Here is a 13,448-nt window from a genome sequence, read left to right as displayed (position 1 = left end):
CAGCAGCATTTTCTACAATAAAAGCAAAAACAAACAAACAAGTAAACACTCAAAAAAAACCAAAATAACAACCAATGAGCAGAGGGTAGACTAAATGTAAAGTAGTGTCAAATAAAGGTTTTGTAAAGTGCGGTTGCCATAATACAAAAACTAATATATTAATAATATCTTTGAGTAGGGGACCAAATAAAGACATTTGAGGACGTCATTTTTGGGCTTTTTGGGAAACACTGATCCACATCTTTCACCATTTTTGGACATTGTTTTAAGCCAAACAACTAATCAATAAAGAAAATACTCATTAGTTGCAGCCTTAGTTTTGATGGCTTTTAACCAGCAACACCTGGCACATAGTAAAGGTGCTCCAATTGGTCGGTCGCTGATCGCAATCGGCCGATAGAGACTTTAAATAGTTTGATCGGTGGTTTCCATAAAGGCCGATCAGATGACGCAATACTCATGAGAAAAATTGTTGCAGTGATTGAAAGGTCATTTTTTAGATTTTGACCTAGGACAAAAAGCTAAACAATAACTGATATATTCTCTAAAGCAGGGGTCTTCAACAGGGGGTCCGCGACCCCTAGGGGGTCCGCGGAGGTACTGCAGGGGGGGCGAAAGTTTGGTTGATTAGACTTTTTTTATATCCCCCCCCCCCCCCCCTGCAATTTTTCCACTAATTGAAATGTCTTTAAATCCACATAACATGAATTCAAACAACGTAGTAAACAGATAAAGGGGGAGAAGATGTCTTTCAGTCATCAATGCACACAGGCACTATAGGACCAGTTTGATATAACACAATATTATACAATATATAATTAGGGGGTCCCCGCTCCATCTCGCCATCAGTTTGGGGGTCTGGCCTGGGAAAACGTTGAAGACCCCTGCTCTAAAGATGTGTGACTGTTATCTCATGGCTGCTATTGTCAGTTCATTACAGCAGAGGAGAGAGGGGGGAGGGGGGAGGAGAGAGGAGGAGGGGGGGGGAGGGGGGGAGGGGGGAGAGGAGAGAGGGACCAGAGATAGAGGAGAGGGGCTAAAATACTAATAAAAAGACACCTCATGCCTTTTCATCTTGACATCTCAAGATATGTGATTTTGTTTTTGCTCTGCACTTTACGTTTAAGTTGACTTTAAGTCTGTGGAAAATAACAAGAGTTTGTTTTGTAATTTATTTTGAAATAAGGCTTATTTGTTAGGCTCTAAGCTGTTTAAGGTGTGTTTCCAACAGGAAGTAGAATGTTGAACACTTCCTGTCAATACAAGTAAACAGATGACAATTCACAAGACATTATCTTCTGTTCATTTTAATACATATACACTGTTGTTAGCACGTAGGCCTAGGACCATTTTATACTTATAGACATTAACATTTTAAATGGCCCCAAGTTGATATCCGGTTGCAGTGTATGACAGGAAGTCAGCAATGGAAATGGGTATGGATTAGCAATGGAAATGGAAATGGAAATCCTATACATGTCCATATATATATATATATATATATATATATATATATATATATATATATAAAACAACGAACTGTGTCATATCTATGGTGTACATGGTTGCGTATTTCAGTAAAAAACAACTACAAATGAACTGAGTTTTATGACTTATTACTGATTTTATCTGTCTGGTGTATTCTCGCGCTCTTTGCTGTAGTATTTAGCTACCGTGTGTATTCTGTCGGTAGTCCATTGTAAGGTGAATTAAAGGCTGTTTTTGGGGTCTTTACCGTTGTCACAGTCCGCCTGACACAGAGAGCTGAAGCAGGGAACCTGCTCCCTCAGATAATGCTCCCGGACCACACGGACCTTCCGGCCCCGGCAGCTCTTCAGATGGAGGATCTTCTCCGTCTTGATCATCCTGGGTCTTCAGAGCAGAGCCACGCGAAGCCCGGCTCCTCTCGTTAATCAGCTGTTGTTTATCGCTACGCGGGAAGCGACGCCTGTAAACATTCACGCTCTCAACGTTAGGGAAGTGAGTGTGAAGGCGAGCCCGCTGACGTCATGACGCAAGAGCGGGTCCTTCACTTGCTGCGTTCAGGTACTGTCGGACGTACAGGAATTATGAGCGGTCACAAACGTTCCGTCAATACAATAAAGAAAAAAATGCATTACGGCAGTTTTTACTTGGACATGTTGCAAATATATAACTAATGCAATACTTTCATCGGTGGGCTATATGTTAACTCGCCATTGAGTTACCCTTCAGTCATTGATACTTAACAGTCATTTATTTAAATGAAAGTTACCGAGAATTCCCATGAAACTCAAAGAAGACAGTGCTCAGCACTGCCTCTGGTGGTGGGGATAATCTACCACCGCCCGCTTAGCACTTTTAGCACTTAGCAAATTTGGTTTACAATCATTTTCAGCTTGTAAAATAAAGGGTGAACTGATGCAAAAAAAAACTAACTTTAACAAGCCGAACGGTCAGGAGTTGGCAGAGAAAACAAGCGATACAACACCGGTGAATATTGGACTTCAGTTAGTCGAAAAGAAAGCGGCGGCCATGTTGTTCTGCTGGACGCGTAAGTACCTTTTTAGCTAGCATGCTAGCTAACAACCGTCACCGTGGTGGAAGAAGTAGCCCAACGGGTTTTCTTTACTACAAAGTAGTACTACAACAGTGTAAAAAGTACTTTACATGTAAAATTCCCACAGAGTATTCATACTAGTTCTTTAGTAAATTCTGGTGAATGTTCATTTTGTGTAATTGTTCATGTGTTTGTTCTGGATAACTGTTCAAACGCTACTAGCTTTAAACAACGTTGTCTTCAAATATCTAATATGACGTTAATATTTTTATTTAAATTTTTTTAATTTCTTTTTTTATTCGATACTGTAGTGGAACTCAAACTTCTAGACATCAGCCAAAAACTGCAAAAGATGATGTATTTTTAATTTATTTTATTTTTAATTTTTTAAATTGTTTTTATTTATTTATTTTATTTAAAGAAACAATCCGTCATCACAGCTCAAAACATGAAATTTTAAGGAAAGAGATTGCAACTTATATAATATGAGACTAGCTAAAAGACCTATTAATTATAAACACATATGAACAAAATAAAAATAATATAAAAATAAATAAATAGTTACAAACCTCGTTAATGATATTGACAACAGATGTTCTTAATTAAATAGATGGGAGTACATATCAGATCAGATGTAGTTATAGCTTTCTTATTGATTACTCATTTAAGAGACTCCAAAATATATGTCAATTTCAATTTGGAATAGTTTACAGCATGGTCTTGAATTTATTTGAATATTTGGATTTTATGAATAATGAAAAAGATGAACAATATTACATGCATTTCTGTCTTCATATCCAAAACGTGAATTTACTTTTTTTCCCCACAAACGAAAGCGTCGGTGAGGGGGGGGGGGGTTGCTCCTCTCGCTGCCTCGCGCTGCTCTTTGCTCGCGCTGCTCTTTGCTCGCGCTGCAGCAGAGCAGCAGCAGCAGCACAGACCAGACACCGAGCTCAAGTTGGCAACTCCTGCACACCGACACGGATGCCACGGAGGACTTTACTCATGTTCCCACACCGACATCTTTCCCAAAATGCATTTTTAAGCCTAATTTCTCCCGTGTCGCCTTCGAGGACGCTCCGTTTTTTTTTATAGCACGGTCATTTAAAAATCCATACTCCGCGCGAGAATGAACTTTATTTAGGAAGCATCCCTCCCTCTCCTGCGGGTAAGCTGTTATTGTTGACCCTGTCATGTTTTTGGTTACTTGTTTTGCACACATAGATGAACAGTGAAACATTGAACGATAATAACCTGACACAGTGGAAGTATTCGGGAGTTTAACATCGCAATTATGATGGATATTTCATTTAATATTCTATATTCCTGGATTGTTTTTTCATGCATGTTGTAATGTTAGGAGCTCTATTGGAGAGTATCCTCAAGATGAATATAGGATTGTAATTACAAGACTTTGTGTGTGTGTGTGTGTGTGTGTGATATTTGTACCTTTTTAAAAAACCTGCATATTTTTAACAAAAATGCAGCATAATTCAATCAATTCTGGTTTACATGGGCACAGTTTGAAATTGGTATAACTCAAGAAAATTAAATATTATGCCATCTGTATAGACATGGAGCTTTTTTATATTAACTTGGCAGTTTTTTTTTCTTCAGGTCTAACTAGACTTCAATTATTTATTCACATTATCTCTGTTTTTACGGTCTGTATTCGAGGCTGCATTGCCTAAAAAAAAAAAAAAAAAAAAAAAAAAAAAAAAAAAAAAAAAAAAAAAAAAAAGTTTGTCTCATAGGTTGTTATTTATGAAACTGTATGTTTTCTGTGCATGCAGTCACTTTGGGGTTTGTCCACATTTACTGCAAGTGGATTTGATCTCCATCTCTTCACTTTATCGTGCAGTCCTCCGGTCCCGGACCTCTGCTGGCTTTTGTTCCAAGGGATCTAATCGGGACATAGTCGACCTTGGCTCAATGCAATTAGCCGTGGTCAAGCAGCTCGTAGGACAGAAGAAGTGAGCTGCTAACTAAACTGAAAGATGCAGCGAGCTGCTCTGAGTGCGGAGGACTGGAAACGGCTGCTGTGCTTTTTGAGACAGCTCTCCAGCTTGATGTCTGGACTCTGTCTGACGTTGTGATGTTAATTAGATGAGTCAGGAGGATCGTTGCTGCTGTAGTATTTCCATTGATTTCCCCTGAGGCGTCACAGCAGGCAGACTTCACACAGGGAGGAACAACACGCCGTCGCCACTAGATGGCGATCTTGAGCAAGGCACGTGAATGTGTGCCAACTGGGCTACAAGACTGAAGTGTTGCTGATTATTCATACATACGAGGTGTCAGGTCATGCCTCTTTTGAAGATGATATGATATGAGAGAGAGAGATCATAGGCTCATGAGAAGACAAATGTTAACTTTTTTTCACTTTAGTTCACATGTAAGTTTTCCTTTGTTCTGTATGCATGCAGCATAACCGGCAAATGATGCTTTACCATGTTTAGCTTAGATTCTGGGCTGCTGTCATGAACCAGCTCAAGTGTATCAAATATTGGCTACCACACATAATTAAGGATTCAATCAACAGCAATATATTTAACCCATGTCAAACCCTACTTGAAAAATGCTGAAACATGTATTTCAGTTTAATCAGTGGTGTAGTGGGTCCATGGGTGTAGGTGATTCTGTGGAAAGCAAAGCTTATAGAACTCAAAGGACAAACAAACCAGAGAGAGAGAGAGAGAGAGAGAGAGCGCGAGAGAGAGAGAGAGAGAGATGCAATATGTCACAGAGACGTCTGTCACAAACGTGCCTTTGCAATAATAGTAATGCAGCTGTTGACGACTCCTGAGCTCTTACTCTAATTAAAATGTGTTTTACTTTTTAAGGCGATGCTGTGTGGCTGGTGGGGTTGGTGTTGGGGAGGGGCATTAGGCAGTGTAGACTAGGGCCGGGTCTGGTGGGGGGGTCAACACAGTTTAGTTGAAGGATTTCAGGACCAGAAGTCTTTTATAGGATATCATAAAAGACATCACTTTGGCTTTTGAGAAACTGGGATGAACATTTTTCGCTTATCTTCAGATATTTCATTGACCAAACGATTAATCGAGAAACAAGTCGGCACATCAATCGATGACAAGAAGTCGTTAGTTGCCGCCCTAGAGTGAGGGCAGAGCCAGAATTCTGTCAATGAGGGAGTAAGAGTACATGCGCTTCCAGCTTCTTTTCAGTCGAGTTTTACTTTTTACGTGTGAAAAACCTTGTTAAACAAAATTCATCACAGCCGGATATTTTGACATGCTTAAAAATAGGTCTGGAGGGATGAATATAACGGTCCAGTGTGTAAAGTGTTTAGTTGTTAATTATCAAAATCTGTGTTGCCCGTTCAAAACTTGTACTTTTCATGAATGTTTACTAGAGATGTTCCGATACTGCCTAAAACGCTGGTATCGGTACTGGGATCCGATCCGATACCAGTTAATAAAGCCCTAAAGAAAATCTACGTTAAAGTAGTTTACTTATGTTCTTTTTTCATCATAACTGACAGTCAAACTGGATAATAAAAGAAAAGTTCTGTGGCGTTGTTTGTTCATGTTTCACAAAGAGTTTAACCTGAATCAGACTGACAACAAAGATAGAAATCATATCACATCTATACAGAGATAGTAGTACACAGCTTTTAAAATATAATCAGATATATGACACACTGGTATCGGATCAGTACTCGGTATCAGCTGATACGCAAGTTCAGGTATCGGGAAGCAGAAAATGGTATCGGACCATCTCCGATATTGACCACCACCATCAATCCTAGTATTTCTAAGTATTCCTTTTGACTTAAAATGTTACATTTGAATTCACATGAACTGGGGTAGACGCTCCATATTCATGCTCCATCTTGAAATACGTTAGCTGCTGAGGGACATATAGGACGTACTGCTCCACCTTTCGCGTTTTTGCTGTCACATGATAAACTCGCAGCTGCTGCTAACGCTGCTAATGCTGCTAACGGGTATCGTTGCATCCCAGCCCCAGCATGTTTGAAGAAGGAAACATGAATACCACATGTATTGAAAATCCAAATTTAAGGAACGTCTTAGCCCAGAACAAGAAAAAGGAGATTGGAAAGAACAAGAGACCGGCTTTTTGACGCGTGAAGGCTACCGTAGCTGTCGTACGACCTTTGAACTGTGCGGCACGAGAGAGTTAATCGCGATATATAATGTCAACGCTAGATGGGAGAAATTCCCACACATTGGACCTTTTTTAAGGTACTTGACATCAACTTGCTCTTACTACGAGCCGAGAGTAAAGTGGAAGCGATATCTAAATGACGTGACAAAAGTCCATCGGAGAAAACTAGCCCTAAAAATGAAAATGTTCAGCCATTCTTTGGAAATATCCAATCTGAATTAACTATGGTTAGGACAGCCTTCAGTAGTCTAGCGTTTTGTTTGTGGCTGCAGCAGTAGGAGTCATTAACTGAGAATATATTCTCAAGCCCATGGAAAAAGAAAAAGAAAACAGCACTTCAAATGCTCTGTGATCTTAATAACTGTTCTCTCTACACTCCTGCACTCGTGAATTAGCCATTATCTATTTAATGGTTAACATCACTCCAATCACTGATTTAAAGAAGAACAGGCCAATGAGGGCGGAGGATGGGAGTGTGTCTCCAGCAACCACAGCGCCATTCAACACCGATGTGGGACAGAATACAGCAGGACTATTGGAGCAAGCAGTGTACTGTTCCTCTGGGTTTTCTTTCTTTTTTTGGGGGGGGGGGGGCACGTGGAAGCATTTTGTCCCTGAAAATTCAATGATCTGTGTGCACACGGCTGGAGTACTATTTGTCAGTCTACCAACACGTTAAACTTTCCATTTCCATTCCTATTTCAGTCCAAATCGCTATTCATATTCATGCTCGTTTTGGAGCCTTGAGAACGTCGGGTAATATTTTGCAAAAAAGATAAAACGATTCTGGGCACAATTTATTTTTCTATTTCACATGCAGATGTCTTGTGAAAATTCAAAACTGAGCTGTAACTTAACTCGTGTCTTCTTCGGGAGAAAGTTCTTAATTTGTGTTTATCTTACACAGAACTCCCCGAAGTACAAATTTTCTTCATATCACTGTTAAAAAACATGACGATAATTCATGCAAAATGGAATATGAGCAGATATAAAGGGAGTGGATGTGGTGTTTTCTTAAAAAAAAAAAAAGGTTTTTAGTTTTTAATTTGTACTTTGTTTTGTGTTTATCCTTTACATCAGGGGTCTTCAACAGGGGGTCCGCGGAGGTTCTGCATGGGGGTCGTGAAAGTTTTGGTTGATTAGACTTTTTTTATATTCCCCCCCCTGCAATTTTTTTCCACTAATTGAAATGTCTTTAAATCCACATTAACATGAATTCAACACACTGTAGTAAACAGATAAATGGAGGCAGAAGATGTCTTTCAGTCATCAATGCACACATGGCACTATAGGACCAGTTTGATATAACACAATGTTATACAATATATATAATTAGGGGGTCCCCGCTCCAGCTCGCCATCAGTTTGGGGGTCCTTGGCCTGGAAAACGTTGAAGACCCCTGCTTTACATAAACTATTGCGTTAACTTTCCCTGTATTGTGTCAAACATGAACACATCATTTATGCAAAATGGAATACAGGCAGATAATAAAGATCTGGCATAACGCGGTTAAAGATCGACCTGGTGTAACAGCCAATGGCAGATGGGTTACGCCGAGCGAGAGTCTAAGCTGATCTGTTTCAGACCCCGATCTGTGTTTCCGGTCTGCTGAACCCTTTCAACTGGGAGTCCTTTACGTTCTGTCAGATCAATCCATGTAATCAGTGTTGATAAATGGACACCGCTGGCTGTTGTTTCTCAAGGACACGTTGTATCGGCGTCCCGAGGACCGGGGCTGGCCGCAGTCGCATAGCAGAGTTTTGCCTGAACCTTCTTCTTGTGCATTATTGCACATGTGATGGGAAAATTACATAGACAATGATTTTCTTTCAGTAATTGTTCATTAATAATAATAATAATACATTTTATTTAAAGACGCCTTTCATGGCACTCAAGGACGCCGCACAGGGAATTCATAAATTAAGAACAGCAAAACAAATACTATACAACAGCAAAACAAATACTATACAACAGCAAAACAAATACTATACAACAGCAAAACAAATACTATACAACAGCAAAACAAATACTACACAACAGCAAAACAAAACCAAAACTATACAACAGCAAAACAAATACTATAAGTCATTATAAGTAAATCCTTCAAATATGCCTCTGAAACATGTGTCTCCTAAAGATATCTCCTAAAGTAAGTCCTCCAGTGTTAGAGACAGCTTAAAGGGGGACAACATGAGACCAAGTGGCTGTACGGAGTGGACTGTCGTAACGGAGCATAATCTTTAGGGGTGTGCAAAAAAAAAAAAATCATTCTCATTTATGAATTGATTCAAGCTCTATCGATTCAAAATCACTGCATAGAATTTCAAAAATGTATTCATATTTTTTTAATTAATAAAGAAAATTGTTTTGTAATGGCGTTTATACTAGAAAAGTACATGTACTACATGTACATACTTGTGAATTGTTTTATTTGAGAAAATATTTGAATCAAATCAATTTTGAATTGAATTTTGAGCCTAAAATAATAATAATCCTTATGAGCTCCTAGTTTTCAAAGGGTCTTATTTTCTAAGAGCTACTCGTTCATGAGCATCGGTTTTGTTTAGGGCTGCCGCTGATTTATTGATCTATTAATCTTGTGATTTATTGTGATTAATTGTTTAGTTGTTTGGTCCAGGTAGCTATAGGCTGCAGAGCGGCAAAGATGAATCGATTAGTTGTCAACTATTAAATTAATTGCTAATGCTTAAGTACTGTTTCAATGATCAATTTAATCTGGTTTCAGTCATTCTTTATGAAAATAAAAGTACACATTCATCTGATGTCAGCTTGTTCAATGTGAATATGTTCTAGTTTCGTCTCTCCTCGGTGGCAATAACTCAATATCTTTGAGTTGTGGACAAAACAAGACATTTGAGGACGTCCTCTTGGGCTGTTTCAGAAACACTGAACCACATTTTTCACAATTATCTGACATTTTAGAATCCAAACATCTAGAGTTGCACGATTTGACCTAACGACCACGATTAATTGCACATTTTATCTCAATAACGATAAAAGAACAATAATTAATTACCAAAATCGTCATTTCTGAAGCCAAAATGTTTCCAGACGACTGAAGCACGTTATGCCTCCATTACGCTTTCCATGCAGCTGATTGGTCCGGGCGAAGTCACGTGACTACACACGTGGTAGAATGGTTTTTAAGGAGAAAGTCGGCCTATCAGCAGCAATAAATTATCAAAATTATCGTCATGGTAAACCCAGCTCGATCTGCCGGTGATTTGAGTTCGCCCTGCAGCTCAGGCCGGAAAAACCTGTCAGTTTATCTACCCTGCTTCTGTTTCAAATCTACGGGGACCAATCACAAACTGGCATATCCATCTGGAACGCTATTGGCAGGTTTAACACCATGACGACAGAGAAGCGACGGCAAGCAGCTTTTTGTTTATATTCAACATGGCGGCCACCGAAGCGCAGCAACCCGTTGATAAAGCACGTCACGCGGATCGATGCTCTGATTGGTTGAAGGACTATCCAGTTGCGTACAGAGTCATTTGAACCAGGCCCGTTGATCTTGTGGAGTAGAAAACACAGAGCAGACTCCCCAGACTAGTGGTCAGTCTTTAAAGATTGAGCTTGGTCTGGTGTTAGCCAGGCTAGCGTCTAACCGGACGTTCACACCGCCACCGACTTGAGCGTCTAAAGTTACCGGATTCATCTTCAACTGAAGCTGCTCTCAGCTGCAGGGAGGCACATCTGTGGGCGTCGGGTTTTGGGCGTTTTCAGCATGTCTAGCTTCAATCAGAAAGTTTAAATTTTTTCCACTTTATGCTAATGAGCTATGAGCTATGTTCAGCGGCTAACGCCAGGCGCCAATCGGAATGTAGACGTCCTTCAGCGCTAGCTGGTCCCCGGAGAAACATACGATGGAAACTTTGGTTCCTACCAGAACATTCATTCTGAGGACAAGCTCATAATCGCCGTTGCTAGGTTACCTATTGTTTATGATATAACGTTTGCGTATAGGGACCAGGTAGCGTTAGCTGCCGGTCACATGGTTTCTAACAGTCCGCTCACAGTGAATCCTGCACGGGTCACGAGGTTAGTCTGGGTCACTAGGTTAGTCCGGGTCACTAGGTTAGTCCGGGTCACTAGTTAGTCTGGGCACATAGGTAGTTCGGGAATTCAATAATTAGTCCGGGTCACTAGGTTAGTCTGGGTCACTAGATTAGTCTGGGTCACTAGGTAGTCTGGATCAATAGATTAGTCGGGTCACTAGTCAAGATTAGTCCTGGGTCACTAGTATTAGTCCTGGGTCACTAGAAGGTCCTGTTCACTATGTTAGTCCTGGTCACTAGGTTAGTCCGGGTCCAAGGTTAGGGTAGGTAGCCGGTCACTAGGGTATCTTGGGTCACTAGTTTAGTCTGTTACTAGGTAGTCTGTGTCACTAGTCAGTCCCGATCACTAGGTTAGTCAGGATCACTAGTTTCTCTGGATCACTAGTTAGTCTGGATCACAGGTTAGTCTGGATCACTAGGTTAGTTCCGGGGTTCACTAGGTTAGTTCCGGGTCACTAGGTTGTCCTGGGTCACTAGGTAGCCGGTCCTGGTTAGTCCTGGTCACTAGTTTAGTCTGGATCACTAGGTTAGTCTGGATCACTAGGTTAGTCCGGATCACTAGTTTAGTCTGGGTCACTAGGGTAGTCTGGATCACTAGTTAGTCCGGGTCACTAGGTTAGTCTGGATCACTAGGTGTATGTCTGGTGTCACTGGTTATGTCTGGATCACTAGGTTAGTCTGGATCACTAGTTTATACTAGTTTCCGGATCACTAGTTTAGTCGTGTCGTCACTAGTTAGTCCTGATTCACTATTATCGGATCACTAGGTTTGGTCTTGGATCACTAGTTAGTCTATCCTAGGTCCGGTTCAACTAGGTAGTCTGGGTCACTGGTAGTCTTGATCACTAGGTTTAGTCTGATCCACTAGGTTAGTCTGGATCACTCAGGTTAGTCCGGTCACTAGTTAGTCTTATCTATAATTTAGTCCTGGGTCCGTAGTTTAGTCCTGGGTCACTAGTTAGTCTGGATCACTAGGTTAGTCCCGGTCACTAGTACTGGCAAGTTTAGTCTGATCACTAGGTTAGTCTGATCACGTAGTTAGTCTGGCCCACTAAGGGTTATCTGATCCCAGGGTCAACATAGGTTGTCGTGTCAGTATCTGGATCACTAGTTAGTCTGGCAGCGGCTCGCGCCTCGCCTGCACGCCGCTACATCTCAGCGGCTAACGAGCGAGCTAACTGCTAACAGACCCCGCTGCGACTAACTAACAACACATCTTCTGTCGTTAAACAGTATAAATGTAGTTTATAAAGGTTTCTAGTGTCCGTGTTTCGCGTCTTCTAGTGTCGCTGCGGTTGAACAGAGAACGCCGCCACATCAGAGCGGCCAACACATAAAAAAGCTTCCCCGTACGTTTTGACAGGCGTCCTTGGCGGGGCGGAGCTTTTTTGGAGCTCAAGTCGGTGGCGGTGTGTACGTACGGAAACGGCTTCAGAATTTCTATGTCGATACATTTTGGATAACTCGTCCAGCCCTACAAACAACTAATCCATTAATCAAGAAAATCAACAATGCAAATGCTGTCACACTGCCGACCCATCAGGATGTAAGGAGGCGGATGTCGTGATGTAGCCTAATCTTTAGGATGCCCTTGTACGAACTACTTGTCCGCGTGCGTACGTTTTATCACCTCAGCTACGTTGATTTGAAATCGGGTGTGTTATTTATGGCGTTTCAGAGCGTAACAGCTGAGAAGGTGTGTCTGCGACAAAGAGTTATGGATTATGGACCATCAAGACGTTCTGAGCGCTGTTCTCTCGTTGTCAGGATGAGGCAGTGACAAAAACATCAGTCATGAAATTCAAATGGCTCCTAAGGTGGAGGTAAAAGGGAGAGAGCATTAGGGCCAGCGGCCCATCAGCTCTCAGCGGCTCATTCATCCCGCAACAAAGGCCGAGCGGAGGAGAGAGAAAGGAGAAGAAAAAGCAACATGAAAGACTTTTAAGTGGTTCTGCCTGGTGGGTACTCCGGAGTGGACAGGAGGGAGGGTGATGGAGCTGACCATTACGAAACATCATGAATGCCCCTCCTCGGGGCAAATGGATGAGTAACGCATTATACACGAAACACCCGGGGGCTTCATGCTGCTTCTTGTTGCTGCGCAGAGCTTGTGAGAAAGAAGAAGCAGTTTCTTCAGTCGGGGTCGCGTGTTTTTGTTCCAGAAAGTAAGTGTGTGTGTGTGTGTGTGTGTGTGTGTGTGTGTGTGTGTGTGTGTGTGAAAAGCAACATGAAGACTTTTAAGTGGTTCTGCCTGTGGTACTCCGGAGTGACAGGAGGGAGGGTGAGGAGCGACCATTACGAAACATCATGAATGCCCCTCCTCGGGGCAATATGGATGAGTAACGCATATACACGAAACACCCGGGGGCTTCATGCTGCTTCTTGTTGCTGCGCAGAGCTGTGAGAAAGAAGAGCAGTTTCTTCCAGTCGGGGTCGCGTGTTTTTGTTCCAGAAAGTAAGTGTTGTGTGTGTGTTGTGTGTGTGTGTGTGTGTGTGTGTGTGTGGTGTTGTGTGTGTGTGTGTGTGTCATATTGTTGAATGTCATTTTGGTCTGACGGGGTGCTGGATGGAAAAAAAGGAGTCAGTACATTGCTATTTGAAGTTAATTAGATTATATTAGATGATACTTTTATCCCCACAGCGGGTAAATCTCCTTTGTTACAGCAGCAATTCTCTAC

At 41.4% G+C, this 13,448-nt stretch overlaps 2 protein-coding genes across 3 annotated transcripts in view; one reads left to right on the top strand and one right to left on the bottom strand.

Moving 5' to 3' along the window:
- The window catches only part of dis3l (DIS3 like exosome 3'-5' exoribonuclease), a 27,091-nt gene extending 25,095 nt beyond the window's left edge, over positions 1-1,996 (bottom strand). For both annotated transcript variants that reach the window (XM_032510695.1, XM_032510696.1), the window contains exon 1: positions 1,736-1,996. In XM_032510695.1, the coding sequence (XP_032366586.1) occupies positions 1,736-1,865 (130 nt within the window). In that variant the 5' untranslated portion in view covers positions 1,866-1,996. The remainder of the gene's footprint in view (positions 1-1,735) is intronic.
- Positions 1,997-3,449: 1,453 nt separating this feature from the next.
- LOC116685771 (multiple epidermal growth factor-like domains protein 11) overlaps positions 3,450-13,448 on the top strand; it is a 166,581-nt gene continuing 156,582 nt past the window's right edge. Inside the window, 1 exon segment of the mRNA XM_032510698.1 lies at positions 3,450-3,707. The gene's annotated coding sequence lies outside the window, so the exon portion shown is untranslated.

This window comes from Etheostoma spectabile, unplaced genomic scaffold (genome assembly GCF_008692095.1).
Source record: "Etheostoma spectabile isolate EspeVRDwgs_2016 unplaced genomic scaffold, UIUC_Espe_1.0 scaffold270, whole genome shotgun sequence".
Lineage (NCBI taxonomy): Eukaryota > Metazoa > Chordata > Actinopteri > Perciformes > Percidae > Etheostoma > Etheostoma spectabile.
Note: the sequence above shows the minus strand (reverse complement) of the source record. Positions and strands in the feature narration are given on the sequence as shown.